Below are 22,255 nucleotides of genomic sequence, written 5' to 3' on the forward strand. Positions count from 1 at the left end.
ATTTATAATTTTAAACTTAACTCATTAATTAGTGATGAAGACAAAAGTCAATTCTGAGAAAACAGAATTCGGAGAATCCTACAGAAATTTGTGATGTGCTTGACTTGCTTTGTTCATTTTTCTGTGATTCATCTTCCTCCTGCACATTAAAAGTATTCTCGGGGGGGGGGGGGGGGGGGAGAAAACACTGTTTTATCTACAGCCAGAACAGTATCCCACTTAAACCCAGTTCTCTCCATCTCTCTGCTACCATTCTAGCTGAAGCCACTGTCATCTTCACAGGACTCCTACGCCCTTCACTCGGGCTCCAGGTTCTCTGCTTCCACCTTCCCCCATTCTTCTTACAGCCTTCACATTGCCAGAATAATCTATTTGAAGCATAACTCATGTTTTACCACTTTGCTGCTTAAATCCTTCCATGACTTCCCTTTACACTTAGAATATCCCCTGACCATCACCTAGAGAAGGTCCCCTACATATTCTGACCCCTAGCTTCCTCTTTGAAGGGTCCTTCCTGTCACTGAGCAGGGCCTTTAACTTGTAATGTTCTTCACCCAGATAAATGGCTGTGCCAAGAATTGGAGTGTAGCATCTGCAAATCACCAGCCCCACTCTTCAAAGGAACCTCAAATGAATGCATAATACAGGCTTATTTTTTTTAATGTGATTTCTGTGCAAATCGGCCTTTGAATTAAGTCCCCTATTGTTGTTTGTTTGCTCGTTTTTAACCCATTCAAGGTTTGGCTACCTTGCTTTCATTTTCCCCATGCCTCGCCCATCATTCTAACTTCCCATTTTAGGTATCAGGTCACATGTCACCTCAAATGGGCCTTTTCGTCTTTCCAATCTAAAGAACCCCTTAAACTCCTGTCACCTTACCCTGCTTTATATTTTTCAGCGCGTTTATCTCTAATAAAAATTATTTTTTATTTATATATTTTTCTTTACCCTTATTTCTTTACCCTTTCTAGAATATATGCTCCATGAAACTAAGGACATTACCTTTCTTATAATCTACTGTGAATAGAAGCTACATATTTTTTAAATAAATGAATATATGTGAATAATTCTGAGCATTGTTTTAAAAAGACTGCCTTTTCTCTTTCTAATTTATATACACTGATTGCTAAATCTTTTTATGCCATTCAGTCAAGACAGTAAATATATATTCCCTTACATGCATCATGATCTTGAAGATATATTCATTTTCCTTGATTAAATTAAGCTCTGGGATTTAAAAAAAAAATAACTCTAACAGCACCTTTGGCCTCTGCCAAGAGCATTTCCAGCTAAGGATTTTTAAGCCTTAATCTTTACTGAAATTAGATGGTGGCAGTTGCTAAGCTGCCAGCTGTTAACATGATCTCTGCAGTAAGAATATAACCTACTAACCTGAATGCCGTGGTCTCTAAACACTCGTAGTTAGCACTTAAACATGTGGACATGGACAGGTGTTGAACAGGTTGGCAATTGAAAACAAAATGGAAGGTTTCCCAGACCAGATGCAGACACCTCGTGGGACCTCAGCAACTTCAGTTAAGGTGCCCTGTCAAAGGTCGTGATGTCAGAACCTGACTTAATGCTGCTGTCCTCAGATTTAAGTCAGTTTATATCCCCCAATTCTCAACAAATTCATTCTTTTTGGAATTATTGAGTGGATCTGGTTAAAGAAATTGAATGTTTATCATTGTTCTGTCTTTTGCTGAAAGGATTTTCAATTGCAATACAGTATATAAGCTTTATTCAGTAATATACAAGCTTAAAAGTGAAAGCAAATACTAAATCAGAATAGGTCAGGCCACCTGTTCCTATCTAATCCCCTGGCATGTGGGGATGGGGCAGAGTGGGGGCCACAGAAAGTCTCCAGCTAGAAGCGCAGGGAGCAGGGTGACGCCCTGGTCCCTGTCATTTATCTTTCAGCAGAGCTTAGCTTAACTATTAATGCCAACCAATATTGATATTTTTTTCAGAATGTAACTGCTCCAGATTACCCTTAATCTGGATACGGGCTGGCAAAGGAGTAGCTGCAGGGTGTTAACACTATTCAGAAATTTCCCTTGGATCTGCACTACAGGCTCAGTGTAGGCTTTGCCTCAGGAGTGTGATTTCACATGAACTTGCAAAAGAAAAGGGCAAGTCAGAGTTCTTGGGAATACTAGAGGAATCCAACAAAGCATAAAATGCAGCATCATTTTATGGAAATAGGTAGTTGCTTCTGGAGCCAATGTGTTTGAAAGCCAAACTGTGCTTTTCCAGTTGTCTCCTGGGTCGGATTTCCTAATTGTCAGTGACAGCTTTGCTAGTCGTTGGTGTTTTGTTACTCTTCCAGCTGCACTCTCCGTTAAACTCGAGGCCCAGGTGTCTGTGATGGACAGATTCTGGATCTGTCTGGTGATTTTGAGATGTTAAAATTAACATAATATTAAAAGAAGAATGAAATAAAATGAATATTTAATACTTTATCATTTAAATCAACATGGCTTCAGAAAGTAAATGATTCCTCTAAAGCAGGGGTGGGGAACCTTTTTTCTGCCAAGGGCTATTTGGATATTAATAACATTATTCTCGGGCCATTCAAAAATCATCAGCTTAAAAATTATCTATGAACAAAGCTCCTAGATTTATTGAATTTCGAGTCCCACCTGCGGTTGCCTTGGCAGGGCCAGAGCAAATGATTTCGTCAGCAGTATACAGCCCATGGGCTGGACGTCCCCCACCCCTGGGAGTCAGAAGCTACAGGGGGTTTTTTGTTTGGGGTTTTTTAAATTAGTATCTCCAAAGATCTTGAAATTGGCACTAAAAAATTTTATCAGTCATATTAAGAAATAATTGTAGCCCTAGCTGGTTTGGCTCAGTGGTTAGAGCAAAGGCCCGCAGACTGAAGGGTCCCAGGTTTGATTTCAGCCAAGAGCATGTACCTTGGTTGCAGGCTCGATCCCCAGTCCCTGTGGGGCGTGTGCAGGAGGCAACCAGTCTATGTGTCTCTCTCACATCAGTGTTTCTCTCTCTCTGTCTCTTTCTCTCGCTCTCCCTTCCATTCCCTCTGAAAAGCAATGGAAAAAGATATCCTCAGTGAGGATTAAAAAAAAAAAACTTAAAAAAGGAAAACAAATAATTATATTATTTAAAGCTAACTGGAAATACAATACTTAAAAATAAAGCATAACGTAGCAGCTGGACCTTGTGTTCAAGTTATATAAAGAAAAAAGCAACATTGATGTAAGCATTTTACACTGCATGTAAAAAAAAAAAAGTAGCCTTTTGACAGGGAACATTTAAGGCTAGATATTAAATAGCAAGCAGATTTTTAGCATTTTTAGGTGGGTTTTACCTGTCAAATATAGATTTTTATTGCATGACAACATATGAATATAATTTATGTAAAGAGCTTTAGAGATCAGTTATTTTTTGTTTTGAGAGAATGATAAGTTTAATTATATATTGAAATATATATATTCAAGATCATGTCCATTAGGAATAGAGGGGATAATATCTAAAGCTACATTTAGAGGCATCTCTACTTCTCTCTTAGTTTCTTGTTCATTTATGTATTCATTCAACAAGTATCTTCAACAACATAGTCACTGTGTTCTTAGTGGAAAGAGACAAACTAAGAGAGAGGGGAGAAAGAGAGAGAACCAAGTGAGGAGACAGAAGGCCAGACAGGAAAAAACAGTCCTCGGGTCATCCACAGAAAAAAACCACATGGCCAGAAACCAGTTCAATTCCCAAATCAGTCACGTGCCTTCGCTGTGTTACAGCAACAAATTGCCTCTAACCCAAAATGAAATGACTCTTGGAAGACACAAAGGATAGGGTGAGAAAAGGATGGTCCCTGACAACTGGGTTTGATTTATTGGGAGACGACTGCGTAACAGGCAAGCACTGTGCTAGGTGCTCTATGTCAGTCATCTCTAATTCTCTCGAAACCCGGTAAGATGCGTTACTGTTGTCTCTGTGTCACAGAAAATCAAAATTAAGTATATGGGGTTAAAGGGATTTGCCCCAGGTCCTGTCAAAGATTAGCTGGAAAGAGTAAGGATAAGTAATTGAAGGGGAAATGAATTGGGGCTTACATCTGAAACGACAAGACTCATTTATTAAACCTGGCTTATCCCCCTTCACTTCCAATTGAAATACCTTAATATGATTGTCTTCAGAGAGCCCTTTTCTGGCTACATGATTGAAAATAAACCCACTTCAGTGTGATTCTCTTTACTGTGCTTGTGCTTTATTTTTCTTCACAACAACTCACCACCAAAAATTGTTTTAGATACTTTTTTATTTGTAATTCAGTCTTCTCCATTCTCACTTTGTGAGATTGATTTTTTTTCCTATCTTTTGTTTTTTCCTGATTCTTATGCTGGGAGTAGTATTGTTGTATCCTCAAGGCCTAGAAAATATTGCTGTAGATGCTCAGTAAATATTTGTTGAATGAATCAATAAGAAAGGGGGGGGGATATCCATAAGAACATAGGGGAAGATATGAAAATTGTAAATGCACATGAAACTAAAGCTTGTTATTTACCATCCTGGCTAGTAAGCAGTGGAGGTCCAATTTCCATATCTCTACAATATGACAAGAAAGGACCAGACATGTCTTCCTAAAACACCAGATAGGAAGGAGCACTCACATTAGTTTTTAAACTATTTTGCTAATATGTCCCTTAAAATAATTTTTTACAACTATAGAACTTTGTAAGCTTTTCATCATAAATTTAAGTAGTTGGAATGGATGAAAGTTCAAAAATAAAAATATTAAATCAATCATAAATATGCCAATGGAATCTAAATACTGTTGTGACTTTATATTCACCTATAGCCGTTGCAAATTGAATATTATTAGCTTTTTCTCCATGAATTCTTGTTTCCATTGTTCTTACTCAACAGAATTTTATTCTTAGGAAATAAGTATTATACTTCAAAATCATCTTGATCACACCATCATGCTTCTCTGCAATTTAAGAAAGTCTAAAAAATTAGACTAAAACATAGAGCCCTCTTATGTTGAAATCCTAACCCCCAGTACTTCAGAATGTGACCTTATTTGACAATAGTGTTGTTACTGGTATAATTAAGGTGAGGTCATACAGGAGAAGCCTGGGCCCCTAAGCCAGCATGGCTGGTCCCTCATAAAAAAGAAGGAATTGGGGAACAGAATGTGTACAGAGAGAATGCCAGCTGAGATGAATTCAGAGGTGAAGCCGAGGAATGCCCCAAATTCTCAGCAAACCACTAGATGCCAGGAGAGGGGCAAGAAACAGATTCTCCCTCACAGTGATCAGAAGGAACCAACCCTGCAGACACTTTGATTGTAAACTTCTAGCCTTCAGAATTGCAAGACAACAAATTTCTGTTGTTTAAGCCAGATAAATAAATAAACCAGAGAACAGAGGTATCAGGCATAAACAATGACAAAGGAAAGACAAAAAGCCCTTTCCCTAAAATAGCTTTGTCATTAGCCCTTTATATGCTGAACATTCAGATTTTTTCTCTTGCCCTCTTTGAACAAACAGAATCACTCAAACTACCTCATCTGATGAAAAATAACAGTGTAATAAAAGCTCCTTCAACCAAAAGGCTTTAAGTATTAAAAATTTGTTTTATATTGAAGTATAATTGCAATTATGAGTAGCACACAACTGATAAAGTACATAAATATATGACATTTTGAAAACAATCATTAACAAAATTTATTGGAAATGCCTGTCTGTAAATGAGTATTATTCTAGAATGAGAGTTTCACATTAATTTCTTAAAAAAACACACACATTATTTTAAAGATGTAAGCATGGTCTCACCTAAATAAGTAAGCAGAAACAGAAGCTTTTTTCACAGTTGTACCACTCAGTTTCTCAAATGTATTTTTAACTCTTGAGTTAGGTGCCCCAAACACATAGTGATGTATCATAAAAATTAGTTTTAATATTCTGTCATTTTATAGCTAAGTTATGTTTTTGCATAATTTTGTCAAAAGCAAAAAAATATGAAAACTGTGTAACTTTGTAAACATTTTGTTTTGCCTCTGAATGTAGAGAATCCCACAGTTGCAACAGGAACAGTTCCCATCCACTTCGCTCTCTGAATGCCTGCTAGAAAACAAAATTAGGTTAGGGAGAGCTGTTTATTTCTACTTGCTCTCCAGTCTCATACTGAAGAGGTAGATTCTGTCAGTACTCTAGTGGGAGGCTAAGGGGGATCGATAAGGATTTCCTTTCATTTGGCAAATACCAGACCTTGAAAAATTGCTGTTCAAGGATAGATAAAAAGGGGGGTGTGGAACTGTGGAGACCTATGAAGAGATTCTCTAAAATTAAAATCAAGTACATTGATTTTATGTTTTTATTAGAAATATGGATTCATGGAAAGTTCATGAAAATGAGATGAGAGTTGGCTGAGATTAATAAAAGATCTGACAGAAATAAGGCAGTAAAACTTTTTTTAAAAAATGCAATTGATGTCCACATTTTAGGCAGTAAGGTATAGAATGAACACTGAATAAACTGACATCAGTAATGTAGAAGACAAGAGAAGCTCTAAACGTCGGAAATGGAAACTTTCACAGTGGCAAATATTCAGGAAAGAAAGTAAATGTCCAACATACCAAAAAATCTGCTTATCTAAGTGGGAAGAGGAGAAGGCAGATAAACAGCAGAAGAGCAAAAAAAAAGTAACATTTTCTAATATTTAAAAGAAATTAGTATTACTATAGAGACTTTCCATCTTTCAGAAAATTTAGTGAGAAGAAATCTTCATCCAAACATTTCTTCCAAAATGTTTTTTTTTTAATTAAAAATATGTATGTTGCCTCAGATACCTCCTTACCACTCAGCTGCGGAAGTGGATGGAGTTAGAGCTGTGGAGAACTGATGGGACATCAAAAAAGTTGTTTATGGATAAAAGCACAGGAAAGATATGGGTGAAGATTCAAAAATTGTACAATTTGCCTTCCTGACAATATTTATAGTGGAACTACTGATATTTGAGAGATTGATGAGAATAGTATCTCAGAAATATGCAACTTAAAATCTAAAAGAATTAAAGAGAGTAATGGTAACGGATAGACACATGTAGCTGAATCTAAATTACTATTATCAAATATTTTAACTCAAACATAAACATGAAAAATGATTCCTAAAGTAAGTTAGAGACATATTAAATAATTAATTATAACAATATGAAACCTAAACTCCAGATTTTGTCAAAGAAAATGGGTGGAGCAATAAACATTGGTTATATTCCTCAAGTTATATATGAAACAGTCAAAATAATTTTGTTTTTAATTGATGGAAAAAACATGGGGTCCGTTATTATAAGATATACCACAAACAAAAGGAAAATACGATAACATTAAATTCAGACCAAGTAAAATTTAAGAGATGTATTAAACACATCAAAGGATTATAATGTTATATTGATTAAAGACATAATCAGCAATTACTAAAAAATGGTGATTTATTGAATATGTACCTGTGAGAAAAAATAATACAAAGATTATGGCTCAAATTATTTGATATTCAATTTACTTTTCTTCCTGTCCCATACCCTTACTAGTCTTAGTAGCCTTTGGTTATAGATTATTACAGATATCTATATATCTTAGCTATCTTAAATAATAACTTTGCCAGAAATTGAAGTAATTGTCTTGTTATTTTGGAATACAGTTGTTTCTAAGATTCAGAATGTGAATTATAAAATAATAGGTTATATTGGAAGGAATACCTAACTGGATTGAGGAGATTTGTATTCTAGGCTCAAGATGAGCATTTCCTTCTGGGGGACCTTGGGAAAGTCAGTTTCCTTATCTGTGAAACTGGGAGTTGAGATCATGATCTCAAGGGCCCAGAGCAGCCCCCATTGCTCAATATCTGTATGTTTCAGAGAATGATCTTATGTTTTCTTTTCAGTGAAGCTTAGCTCTAAGTTAAGCTGTTTGTGGTTTAGTGAGATTTGAGTCCTCTAGATATATAGTCTCCAGTTTACAAATGTATTCTCTTAATATTTCCATCACATAATTTAAATCCATAGGTCTATCAATTGTAACAATATTTTAATCAATTAGTTGGGTTTTATTGATTAAATAAATACATTTGTAAAATGTTAAGACAGTACTATCAGAAAGTAAACCTATAATTTTGAGAAATTCAATCCCATGTATACCATTATATGATATATATCTTACATACATGTAAATAAATTTTGGAATAAAATTATACATTTTATTATGTTTCATTATAATTCCAAAATAGCTTACCATTTTTTCTGATCAGTTTTTAATTTGAAATACCTTCCTTTATTTTCCTTTCTCTCTAAATAGAAATATATAAGATATAGAAAGATCTTATCACTTACATGAATCATGTATTTGAGAAGGTAAGAATTTCCTTTAAATGTGAATAATCCTCCCTAATTAGTTGTTTCCCAAATTAATTTTTGGTTCATTGTTTCCAATGAACTTGATTTTTCTTGAATTTTCTTGGAATTTTGATGGCTTTCTTGTGACTGATCTCATCATAGCTCTCTGTATATCCTGAAAGAGTAAGACCTGGTTTCTCCATGGCTCTTACAACTGTGCCAACCACATTGTGGAGTGTTTGACATTTTAAAAAATCAAATATTACTGCCCTGTCCAGATCGTACAGTTGGTTGGAGCATCGTCCTGTACACCAAAAGGTTTCAGGTTAGATTCCCAGTCAGGGCACGTACCTAGGCTGCGAGTTCTAGCCCCGGTCGATGTTTCTCTCTCTCTCCCTCTTTCTCTCCCTTTCTCTCTCTCTCAAAATCAATAAAAACATATTTTTAAAAACTTAAAGCGTATAAATACACAAAAATTAATGATTAAAAAAGGCTGGATGATGGATATGTACATGTTAGGATATTGTACTTCTGTGTATGTTTGAAATATTTGATAATGTTTTAAAGATAACACTACATTAAATCACTTTATGAAAGAATCAGTGGGACTTTGGACTAAGTTAACTGTCCGTAAGTAAAAGAATGAGGTTTTTTTTATAATAAATAAAATAATGTAATGTTATTGTTTACTGCTCACCCTTCCCCCCAAGAAAACCTCCACCATCACCTTTTTACACAAGGAAACTGAAGCCTTCTTTAATAACAAACCGCTATGTGAACCACTGGGTTTCATCTGTAAGCCTTAGGCGTAGGCAGGTGAAAAAGTAAACTCCTTCACAGTCTACGAAATGAAGAAAGAAAATAAAAACTTCACAGTAGCAGGAACCACAGGTGTCTCAAGTTATTAGTCTCACTCTTTCCAAACAAGGCTTTGTTTGTTTGTTTTCCAAAATGGAAGTAGCTATACTTTTTTTTTTAATTTATTGTTGAAAGTATTACAGATGTCCCCTTTTTTTCCCTATTGATCCCATCCACCCCACCCCCAGGCCTTCCCCATACCAATATGTCCATGGGTTATGCATATCTGCATATAAGTTCTTTGATTACCCTCTCCCCACCCACTCCCCTACTCCACCTTCCCTCTGAGATCCCTCAGTTTGTCCCGTGCTTCTGTGTCTCTGGATCTATTTTGTGCATCAGTTTATTTTGTTTATTATATTCGACATATGAGTGAGATCTTTCATATTCTTTGAAAAGACTCAAAACACTGAAAAAATAATTTATAATGACCTATAATATCACCATCTAATAATCACTATTACTATTTTAGTATGTATCTTTCTATTTATATGTGTACTGTTTACGATAAAATCATACTCTATATTTTTGTTTTTAACCTGTTCTTTATGTTATAACATATCTTAGAAATAGTTCCATGTTGAGAAAAGAAATATGTCATATCTCTTTTAATGGCTGTGTAGCATTCACCTGTGTGGTCGTTCCATAAGGTATGTAAAGCACTGCTGGTGTTTCTTATATGCAGTGCCGCAGTGAGCACAGTGCACATGCATCTCTGAATACTTGTCCATTGTTTCCTTGGTATCAGTCAAAGTTCTCCAGACAGGCCAGCCTGCAGGCTGGAAACTCAGGCAGGAGCTTATGCTGCAGGACTCCTCTTCTCTAGGTAACCTCAGTTTTTGCTCTTAGTCCCTTAATCATTTTTTCTTTCATAATTAGCTCTTTTGAGCCCTCTTTAAGTAATGTTTGTCTATTGAGAGATGTTCTGATGTTTCCCTAGTTTCATTTCATGTTTAAACGTGGAAAGAGATATGATTCACAATAACCAAATTGTTTTCCATGGGATCCGGTGTTGTAGCATATTTTGATATTTATTAATCCATCAAACTTTCTTTTCTCCTGCTGAGAACAGCACCTCCCCTATTTGGAGGGAACTTCTAAGGGCCTGCCTATTGTAGCATGTGAGCTCTTGACCTAAACTGGGCTAATACTGGTACTTTCGTCGCCCCTTGGCTACAGTGGTTGGTCCAAATGTGGCCTTCTGACCCCAGCTGGAGCAGTCAGGGAGGTGACTGCAGAGCTGTCCTCCGCAGCTGTGGTCTAGCTCAGTGACACTGCAGCATGAGGACAGGAGCCCAGTGCTGCCGGAGCCGCAGAATGGAGAGAGAGCAGATGTCGGCCCTGTTACGTCACTGGTTTCCTAAAACTTACTCCACCCTAGACTTTCTTGTAGGTTTTGTATGTGGGCCAGTAAATTTTCAACTTTTATTGAGATCTTTTGTACTTAAAAGCTTTGAAGTGAGTACCCTCGAAAGTGAAGTTCCATTATCACAGAAGTTTGGAAACGCTCCTAATACATCTCACTCCTAGAGATTCACGACTTACTTTAGCTTATTAAAGGACATAAAACCTGAAGTGAAAGAAGCCTGCTCACATTTACGTAACCCAGTGATTCTCAAACTTGTTTTTAACATGAATACTTTTTTATGGCACTTCTATTAACATCTCAGAGTCTTGGCCAGTGGATCACTGATTTGGAAATGCTGGATCATCGCCCTGAGGGCCAGACTGCTAAGCTGAAAAACGAAAGGTGCTTTAACCTCTGAGCTAGGTTTTGAAAAGTGCTGACATTTAGTACTTTATGTGAAAATAATCTTATGTTTTATTTGGGCAAGGAGTCTTCTGATAAAAAAATATATAAAAGACAAATTTAATACAACCAATCTGCAAACTTTATTCTCATGCAGGTAAGCCAGTACACCTTTGCGATGTGCAGTTATAGAGAAAAAAAGTCTGAACCACAAGAACTAATGCAGCTTGAAGGATACACTGTGGATTATACAGATCCCCACCCAGGTAATTCTAAATTGAATCATTTTCACAGCCATTCATGTATTCATAAAGTTCTCATAAATATCCCGTATCTGTTCTAAAATATCCACTCAATGAATAGGATGCATACTTCACTTACATACCTGAACAGACTTTTATGAAAATCAGATTGTATCTTTTTAGGGCTACTTAGTTTTAACTATAACTCATTGTCTCTGTTATCTTAGTACAGTTATTTTCAACCTTTTTTATCTCATGGCACATAAACCAACTACTAACTACTGTGGCACACCAAAAAAAACACATTTTTTTGCCGTTCTGATGAAAAAAGATATAATTTTGATTCATTCACACTGGACAGCTGTTTTGTGTTGGCTGTTGTAATTTTTTTATTTGACAATCTAAAAAGAAAGAGGTCAGTGCTCCTGACTAAATCGTCAGGTATTGCATGTTTTAAAAATTCTTGCAGCACACCAGTTTAAAATCTTAGTACAAGTATGATATATGTGAAAGTTACTATTAACAGAAAAATTATGTGAGGAATATTATCAATGCTTACGTAAGCTTCTTTACTGGAAAGCAAAAGGTATAAGAGACAGATATAGGGAAAGAAATGGCAGATGAATTGTTATATATTCTGCCAGTTTTCTCCCCAGCAACATTTTCTTGTGCTTTCCTCCCTTCCTCCATATCGACACTAGTTATAGTACTAAATACTTAGTTTCTAAAATTGGTGAGGGAGTGAATGAGACAATATGTGGAAATTAGTGAAATTTATAAAGTGATATTAAGAAATAAATAAACATAAAGATTAAGAAATTAATATGCAGAGATTAAAAATAGAAATCTGTGGTCACATTCACTAATCATTCATTTAAAAATGCACAATATCTTCTGTGTGAAAGGATTGTGCAAAAGATAAAATACCATACAATATAAATATCGTTTTTTGCCTTATGTGTATTTTTTTTCAGCTAGACTCATCACATAGGTCTGTTACATAGAGAATGAAAAATATGCCAACAGATAAGCACTTTCTTCTCTGGCATGAATGGCAGACCACGGTGTGCATTTCTGTGGGGTAGGCTTGTATTTCCTGCACAGTGCTGCTGTTTCGTGGACTGTTTATTTCCCTAAATTATTTTTAATTTCCAAAGTAATATGGAAATTTAAACCTTTCTCTTATGACCTCTCCTACAGTTCTTGGATTGTGGGTTTGATCCTTAACTGAAATTGTTTAAAGCATTGAGCAGCTACTATCAAATCAATTCTTTTCCATGAGACCATTTGGTGAGTAAGATTAAAATCTACCAATTGTGTGAGTTTTCAATGATGTCTTTCTCCCCCCACAGGCCTTCAGGGTGGTCAGATGTTCTTTAACGCCGTTAAAGAAGGGGATACTGTTATATTTGCCAGTGATGATGAACAGGATAGAATATTATGGGTTCAAGCCATGTACAGGGCCACAGGTCAATCATACAAACCTATTCCTGCAATTCAGACCCAGAAACTGAATCCTAAAGGAGGAACTCTTCAAGCAGATGCTCAGCTTTGTAAGTTTCATTAAAAAATAATTTGATTGTCAATTAATAGCCTTAATAGATATAAAATTACCTGAAGTAAATTTGTTGAATATTATAGTTTACATCATGAACTGATTCCAAATTGAATAAAAATAGTTTGTATTAGTAGTCATAGAATCATTATCTAATTTTCACACAGATCTAGAGTAAATGGTGCCAGTGGTTTCCAGTCATGAATTTGCCAAGCATTGGAGTATCTCTGGGAATCACAACAGCATATAGGAAAATTTTCCAAAATTTCTCAAAAGAAATTTTATATTAACTTTGGTAATTTTGTAATTTTAACTTATGTGTCCTATAGAAATTTTAACTATGTCTTATGGAAATAAGAAAGTATTGAAAAATGAAATTGGCACTGATAGGATTTCAGAAAACCAAAAGGATGAACCATCATCACTTTCAAAGTTTGTTCTTCATAACCCAGAGGATAATAGGGCTGTTTTCTGTTGTAGGTTGATAAAAAAATAAGTCATCAAGTCAACTTTCTTTTTCTAAATACCTTAATATTTATGTCATTTTTTGTATGCTAACTTAAGTCATTAAGAACTATATTTTTTGGCCCTGGCCGGGTTGCTCAGTTGGTTGGAGCGTTGTCCCCATATGCCAATGCTGCAGGTTTGATACCTGGTCAGGGCACGTACAAGACTCAACTAATGAATACGCAAGTAAGTGGAAAAACAAATCGATGTTTCTCTTTCTCTCTAAGAATCAATAAATTAACAACAGAACTATGTTTTTCATTTGAATTTATGTGATTAATAACAAATTATGTAATAATGATAGACACATTTTCAAATGTAGTTTTTATTGTCATTAGACCAACTGCTCTAATTTGTTCTACTCCTTTGCAAAGCTGCTCTGTTTTCTCCTGAAATAAATCAGTTTGTTGATAAATTTAAGTTCAAACTGTGACTTTTCCATGAGCACCCTTTTACTCTCACGGTTCTCTAGGGGAGTAACATCTCAACAAACATTTTATTCTCCAACTTCTTACGCCTCAAATAACTACGCCCTTTTCTTTTGGGCACCCTTTAGTATCACATCTGGGCGTCTTAAAGGAACGTAAGTCAGGAATTAAAGATGCGTATGAACTCCAGTCACCCTTGTAATTTAGGGTTTAAATTACATACTGTTAAACTTCCCACAGCCTGTCTTCATGTGATATGACTCGGTGCACAGTGTGTGGGCCTTATAGCAGCGTACTGTGTATTTGCATTTCTCCCCTCCTGCCTCTGGACTAGTCTGGGCATACATTTAACTTCTGCTTCTGTTGGAAATCCCACAATACATTGCTATTAGTATTATTCCCTTAAGCAATTACCTCTTAAAGAAATTTAAGTAATATGAGAAAGCTGTATATGCTCACGAGGTTACCACTTCTGACTCCCTTCATTCTCAGAGAGATGTTTTATTTCTTCTTGAAGGTCTCCTTTTGACTCTTCTGCAGTGCAGGTCTGAGAGTGATGAATTCTTTTTTATATATGAAAAAGTCCTTACGGTTGTTTTGAAAGATTTTTTTTCATTGACATGAGTAAGGCACTTTGGTTGCCTCCTGCATGCGCCTCAACCAGGGCGGGGATCGAAACTGCAACCCAGATGGTGCCCTTGCCCAGAAACCAAACCCGCAAGCCTTTGGGCCACAGGCTGAGCTCTAACCATTGAGCCAAATGGGCCAAGGCTCTTTCAGTATTTTAAAGACTATGTTCTACTCTCTGCTAAGTTGCTTTTTACTTCCCTGATGAGAAATGTGCTATCATTTTTGTTTGTTCCTTTGTACATAATGTGTGTGTTTTTTCCACTGGCTGCTTTGACGTTTTTCTCTTTGCACTGGTTTTGAGCAGTTTGATTATGATGTTCCTTGGTGTGATTTTCTTTATGAAAATTGTTCTTGACATTTATTCTAAGACACAGTTAAAGTTAAGTTACTTGGAAATAGTCTGATCCTTTCAGGTTTTGCTTTTACGTTTTGTTAGGTGGAACCCAACAGTGTCTAATCTAGGATTAATGTTCCCTACTTCTGGACCAAGATTCTTCTTAAGGGCTCTAACTGATGACCCCCAAATTTTGAGGTTTTTATATTCTGTTAGGAACGAGTACTGTTCCAGGCTCTGTGTGAGTTTGGGGCACTGTCCCCTCTAATCCTTCAGGCTGATTCTTTCCCTGGCCTCATTTGCAGGTGGTTAGTATTAAACTGAATACTGAAGGGAGCAGGGCGGGAGCAGTATCCTTCCCTGCAGACTTCATCACCTCGCCTCCTGGAAATGTCAGCTCCATCTTCTCAACTCAGGGAGAGCACTAGCTCTTCCTGGGTTCTTGCTCCCCATGCCACATCTTTGAAAGTTTCTCCCGGCATTAACCTGGGACAACTGTTAGCCTCCCACATTTGTTTCATGTCTCTTAGGAATCACTCTCCTATCTTGCATGATGTCCAATGTTTTGAGAATATTTTTCCTTAATTTTTAGTTCTTTCAGGTAGGAGGGTAAATCTGCTTTCAATTATACCATCCTGATTTTTCTTGTAAGCTAGAGCATGATTTCTCAGCCTTGGCACTATTAACATTTTGGGCCAGATAATTCTTTGTTTCAGGGGTTTCGGGAAGATCTATCCTGTGTTATACGATGTTTTAGCATCTTCCCTGGCCTCTACCCACTAGATCATGCCCTTCTACCTCCCACCCCCCCATCTAGGCCTGACAACCAGAGTATCTCCAGACATTTCCAAATGTTCAAGAAGTTAGGGTTGAGATGAGGAAGAATTACCCCCATTTGAGAACCACTGAGTTACAATGACTTGAAAAATATTTTTGTAAAAATATCTCACTCATTCACTTTTGTCACATTCTAAACTGCAAGGAATACCCAAGGTGTGTTCTGAGCTTATGGATATCACCCATCTTGCACATAGAGGCAAGAAAAGTGGTCAGGAGCCACTGGCCTAGAACATTAAGGCCATGACAATATAATACAGAATCAATGAATTCAGGATCTCATGATCAGTTGATTCATATAGTCATGTAATCTCTTTGTGGCTAAACCTTCTACTGTGAGATATCAGGGTGTTGTCAAGGAAGGCAGTGTTGATCAGGCTACTTAGAATTTTTCTTGCCCCTTGATTAACTTCTTCTGAAAAAACTAAACTTGTTCTAAAAAGCCAAACTGTTTCAGTTGTGTTAAAACAGCTTTCTTGTATTATATAGGCTTTTAGTAAAGTTTTCCATTAGGGCAGACTGCTGAGGGGGAGGGAGAAAAATGTGTGTTTCTGTCTCATAGGAATGAGAATACTGAGTGTGATCTGTATTAGAGATGCCATTGGGCCACTACAGGAAGTCCTGCCCTTAGTGTTTATCTCTTGGAAGAACAACAATTAGAGTCATTAGAAGACAACCAAAAAATAATAAAATTAATATGACTATTAATAGAAATAAATATGTTCCTAACCCACTTAAGTATGCTTTGTTTTTCACTTCTTTGCTAACTGATAGCTGGTAAGGGTAAGTATTTTCATGTTTTTTGTTTGTGTTTTTTTGAGTGTGTTTTTTATTGTTTTTTGCTTCACTGTATAAAAATTTGGTAATGACACAGTTTTTGAAGCACTATCATGACCTTGTTTACAATAATGGTCTCCTACTTTCTAGGTACATCCAAAATATTTAGGTTAGCTTTACCATTTATGAAACAAAAATTTATTTTTGCCAAAATAGAAAAATAGAAACAACCTATTGTCTACCATTTATGTGAGCATAAAGGTAATGGCTATGAAAGTGATACAGTAGTATGCAAAAAAAAAAAAGCTTCATAAGGTTAAGTGGAAAAAATGCTAAATTATATATGTGATATTATTTTCACTAAGTTATAAAAATTAAAAATATAGGCAGAATTGTACCTAAAATATTCACAGTGAATGAGTTTAATTGGAAGGACTATTTGCTAATTCCTTTCTGCTCCTGAATTTTTGAAGAGTCTGTGTTATAACTTTAAAAAAGAAAGCTTATTTTAAAAATTAAGGGTACTAGATGTTTAGGGATAGTCAGAACAAAATAATAAATTTCTAAAATCTAACTTATTAGAGGATAACCTTACTATATTTTTTAGGATATAAATAATGTCGCATATTTATAGATTGCTCTGATAAGAGAATCTATTCTACTTCTCTATTTCTTTGACTCTCAGGATATATAGAAATTTGGAAATAAGGTGACTGACAGACATTCTTTGGTTAAACTATACTTTATTATCTCCAATCAAAATAATATGCAAGCACCTTGGTTTTCATTTTTTCTCTTAACTCATGTATGTAGCATAATGCAATATGTATGTTACACAATACACAATCTGACACAGTGCTAGTGGACTTGCAGTTAAAAATTAATGTCAAAAATGAAACAGAAAAGTTTACCTTCTTTTCCATTTTGAGCCACTTTTTAGTCCTTAAATCAGAATATAAATTTACATTTAACTATATAAGCTAATTTTCCTGATTGATCTAATAAGTTAAATTTCACACTTCTTAGGTAAAAATATGTCTTACTTTACATTGAACATATTATTTTAACTAAATGTTGAATATTGGTTTACTTGGCCTGTGATTCTAGATCTGTACGTGTTGATTAAAATTGTCATCATGTGAAAATATTGCATGTTATTTGCTGCAGAAAGCAAGATGTGTAAATCCATATATCAGTTTTTAATCAGTTTAACAAAAACAAGCTAGGAAATTACTTGGGTCAATAACAGAGGTGTGAACAAACTTCTAGTTAATATACCTGTCAACCATTTCTCTTCGGTCTCAGCATAAAACATGCATGCACAAAACACAAACATACCAACCAGGATGATCTACTTAAACGTTTTTTTAAATTTATCTTTATTGTTGAAAGTATTACAGATGTCCCCTTTTTCCCCCCATTGACCCCCTCCCCCACACCCACCCCCTCTCCCAGGCCTACTGCACTATTGTCTGTGTCCATAGGTTATGCTTATGTGCACATAAATCCTTTGGTTAATCTCTTCTCCCCTACCCCTTTTAACATCAAACTCTCCCTAATAGCGGCTATATGGGTGCTATGAAAAGAAGTGGTGTGTACTTCTCGTGCCAGTTTTAACTGCCTGTAAATTTTCAAGCTCGATGAGAGTTTGAGCTAAAAGGAAAGTATAATCAGGTGTGGGTAGCAGTAAATGCAGCCCCAGGCCAGCTCCTAAAATAGGGCAACTTTAAACCAAGTTGCTATATTTGAAAATGTTCATGGCTGCTTAGTTCAGCTGAGGGTTTTGCAGAGGATGTGACCATTAGCTAGTGGCACTGTTCTCTGAGTCCCCTTGGTACTCAAGTCCCAGTCTGGACACTGGAGTAGTCTCAATGCTGGTGAATGGCCACCGCTTCTCCAGTAGTCTCCTTGCCCCTGCCCCCAAATTCTTTCCTCCCCTTTCCCTTTTAAAAATATTTCTAATCTCTCACACCAGAAGCAGAAAAAAAAATGCAGCATCTTTCAAATTAGTTGCAAAGGAAGAAGAAAAAAACTTTTAGTTGAATGTTTTTTCTGCCTTACGTTCTGAACTGTGACTTAGGTGCCTTTCAGGGATTTGGGTTCTTGACCACAGTGGGGACTGCCAGCTTGCTAATAGTCTACACATTGTTTTCTCTGCCAGCTATTTCCATGTCAGTGTTAACTATCTAAATGGATACTGTCAGCCTATTTATTCTTTACTCTTGACTTCCAACAGCTATTACCCAAATGCAAAATTTAAATTCTCGGGTTCCATTTGAATAAAGCCGCTATAATTCTTTAAATCTATAGCAAATAGTAATCTTTCTCAGTTTGGCCTTTATTTCATCTACTTTCATCACACCTGGTGCAAGTACCACCTGAAGATGTTGGATTATATATCCAACTATCACCACAGAAACACTCCACCAGTATCCTCAATTACCGTGTCGCACATCTGTAGTTTTTATGAGTTTTGTGGTACATTGTTTAAGCTCATATCTTATTTGTTTCTTTTGATAATTTTCTTATATCATTTCAGAAGATAAACTGAACTGAAATTTGTTATCAGTGATCATTCGATCAGTGCCATGAATAGTTTTCCATATAAAACTAGTCACCATAATTTTGTGTTATAGTAAACATTAATTGAAGATAACCCAGTATAGCCCAGTCTTAAAGCAAGTCTCCAAGCCTTAGATTTTGTTATGCTAATGACTGAAAGCAGGTTTTCCATTTAATCCAGATGATGTCTGTTTCCTGAGAGTTAAATGTAGATATGCTATGCACACAAAAAACAAAATGAAAATATTATTTTATAAAAATAAGAAACTAGATAATATTTTAATGATAGCTGATTTCCTGTTTTACTTTAGTTCATGAAAGAATTTTAAAATGAAAGAAAACTGTTGCTTTTTCAATTAATTTTTATGTCTTCATAAGTTAATGGAAACTAATGGTGCATGGTGAAGTATATTTGCATAAAATATTTTGAATTATGCTTATCAGACATAGAAAGAAAGAAGTTGAGAAGCTTGGTCCTTACAGCTGTGTTTTGAAGATGAGATAATCCCTAAGAGAACATTTTACTTTCATAGAATTATAAACAACAAGAAATCGTAGGGTGTTGTTTTTTTTTAAATAAAAATTTTAGTGCGTTTTCTCTGTCACTATAGAATCTGTATATATGACTTAAATTACTATCATGAATATTATTTTTATCAGTAATGGTAGTTGTTGGAAAAGTAGTTTTCCATTTATGCATATGACTCAGAAACACATGTCACATTAGAAAATGTATGGTTTAGAGTTATATTTCATGAGGAAAATGCTTCATAAAATGAATTTATTTTTGAAAATATGATTGATTATAGAAATGAACCATAGATTCATTTTTTCCAGGGACTTATATATTTTATTTAAGGACTGAATACCTATTGTTTTAAAATAGAAATTTGCTTCTACAAACCTTTATAGTTAAATGAGAATTGTGGATTTTTTTCCTCTGAAATATATTACATATCCTGTTCTCAATAGATAAGCCATTAATAGGTGTTATTTTTAACTTCTTGTTATGATCCTCTCTGGTGAAAATAATAATGAATAAAATTCAGCAGATGTTTTATAAAACTAGTAATTTAATTTCATAAAGGTGATACTAAAAGATTTTTTACTCAGATAAATGAAGAAATAAAGGTTCTAAGATAAATTTTTTAAATTTATTGTTGAGAATATTACAGATGTCCCCCATTTCCTCCCCTTTGCCCCCCTCCACATATCCCCCAACCCACCCCAGGCCTTTACCTGTCTGTTGGCTGTGTCCATGGGCTATGTATATATGCATATTAAGATAATTTAAAAAAAAATAAAACATAGTCTTCTGATTTTAAATGTGCCTTGCAGTTTTCAATATTCTGCCTCATACTCGTTTGATATTATTTTACATTATCATACATTTAATTTTATATTAAAAGACTATAAGGCACAAGAATAAAATACAGGGGAAATTGGATTGTATCATTTCAGATTTCAGGTGAAGCAGTTTAGTTTAGCATTCATCTGTTTAATACTAATTTACCACATGTAATGTATTTAACCATTCAGGTAAGTATTAAATGTAAAGGAATACATATGCTATTTTCTCCATAGATTATCACCTCATACCTTTCATCATCAATGAATGGCCATTCGTTGCTTGCTAATTAATCCTTTGATATTGTAAGATATATATTAGTTTGTCTATCTTTTTTTTTAATGTGATTCTGAAGACCCTTCAGCTTGAATTATATAGTTCTTCCATCCGCAAATATGGCTGAAAGTTGAACTTGACATGGATCAATATGATCTGGGCTAAATATCTAAATGTGACTGATTATGTTAGCATCATGTCCACAGATCAATATTGAGTTTTGTTATGAGCCTGACTCTATAATTGGGTTTAATCAATAAACTTTTGTCTCCTTTCCTTTGCAACTTTAAGATTGCACCATATAGGGTTTAAAAAAACACATTTATCGTACATTTAGGACTCTGCTTCTTGTGAAGAACAGAGATGAGGTTTATCTGTGAATTGTAAGGAACATTGGAGTCTCAGCTCTACCATTCTGAGGAGAGTCCACTTTTATCTTGATAACTGATCGCTTGACTAATATGTGCAACATTTCTAACGGAGCTAATGTAGTAACACCCAGCACTTCTTTGGGGTGGCGTGTGGCTCTTTCTCTCTATCCTTAGTAAATAACTCACATTGAAGACTTTGACAAAACATGCCATTAATGAAAGCAATCATAAAAGCTTGCCTTTTGATAAACCCGCAGGGTCTACAGGCGTTGAAAGATGCAATCTGTAAAGAACAATGAATTTGGGCCTTTGATTGAAGTGCCATGTGGGACGTTATGCTTTGTCTGCATATTTGCACAAACATGATGCTCCCTTTTTTATGTCTCTTAAACTTGAAGCTTGAGAGCATTTATTGCCATTGCTACATTAAGGTTGGTCCCATTAAAAGCTCCATGCAAACAAACAAAAAAAAGGACTGGAAGTGATCCAGCTAAAGCTTGTGTGTTCATTTCTGCCCTAGTTTGCCATTTGGAAAGCAGGCTTCTAGCCATCATTGCAGTTTTTTTATGAATACACTTGGGTTCTTTTCCAGTCAGTTCCTCAGTCAATATGTACTTAAAATTGAAAAATAAGATTATTTCTGTGATGAATATTAGAAGTAGCTTTGAAAGAAAATAGGATTCCCTCACCTCATTTCAAATGATTTGCAAGTTCTTCCTTGTCACTTTTATTTAGGCTCCCAAAAAATTGCAATTTATGTTCATATGCTGAATTCTTGGCATCATATTTTATGTAATAGAAGATAATCTTTAGTTATTACAAGGCATGCATTTCGTGGTTTTCAAAAACTGCATTTACCCATCATTAAACCAGAAAAGTAAATGTATTATCCATGCTTTTCTGAATTTACAGATGCAGACCGTTCTCAGAAACATGGTATGGATGAGTTTATTTCTGCAAATCCTTGCAAGCTTGATCACGCCTCACTTTTCAGAATACTCCAGAGGCAGACTTTGGATCACAGACTGAATGATTCGTATTCTTGCTTGGTGAGTATAAGTCTGTCTGTCTAGTCCCCTACAGGTTAGAATTAAAGAGGTTTAAAAGTGAGAAATACTTGTTATGAAGCGGCATTTTATTCCTGACTTGTTTAATAACGGTAGTTGGAGTTAAGAATGAAGGATTCCAATCGATTGCTTCCCAATTTGAAAATTATACACTTGAAGACCACTGCTGTGCCACTCAATAGACAGGAGAATAGACTCAAACAGACTCTGAACTGTGGTTTATCAGTCCCTCTGGAGAAGGCTGAATGAAAATAGAAGGCTTTAATGTAGAAAAAAAAAATCTGTGTTAGGATTTACTAACACCTGTACAGACATTTTAAGGTTTAAGTTCTGTTCACCAAATGTTGATATAGTTTTA

General features: G+C 35.4%; 1 protein-coding gene across 1 annotated transcript in view; it reads left to right on the plus strand.

Annotated features, from left to right (window-relative positions):
- Positions 1-22,255, plus strand: part of CADPS2 (calcium dependent secretion activator 2) — a 539,314-nt gene that overhangs the window by 354,262 nt on the left and 162,797 nt on the right. Inside the window, exons 10-12 of the mRNA XM_016213343.2 lie at positions 11,121-11,229; positions 12,558-12,758; positions 21,743-21,879. Of these exons, the coding sequence (XP_016068829.2) occupies positions 11,121-11,229; positions 12,558-12,758; positions 21,743-21,879 (447 nt within the window). The remainder of the gene's footprint in view (positions 1-11,120; positions 11,230-12,557; positions 12,759-21,742; positions 21,880-22,255) is intronic.

This window comes from Miniopterus natalensis, chromosome 10 (genome assembly GCF_054644295.1).
Source record: "Miniopterus natalensis isolate mMinNat1 chromosome 10, mMinNat1.hap1, whole genome shotgun sequence".
Classification (NCBI taxonomy): Eukaryota; Metazoa; Chordata; class Mammalia; order Chiroptera; family Miniopteridae; genus Miniopterus; species Miniopterus natalensis.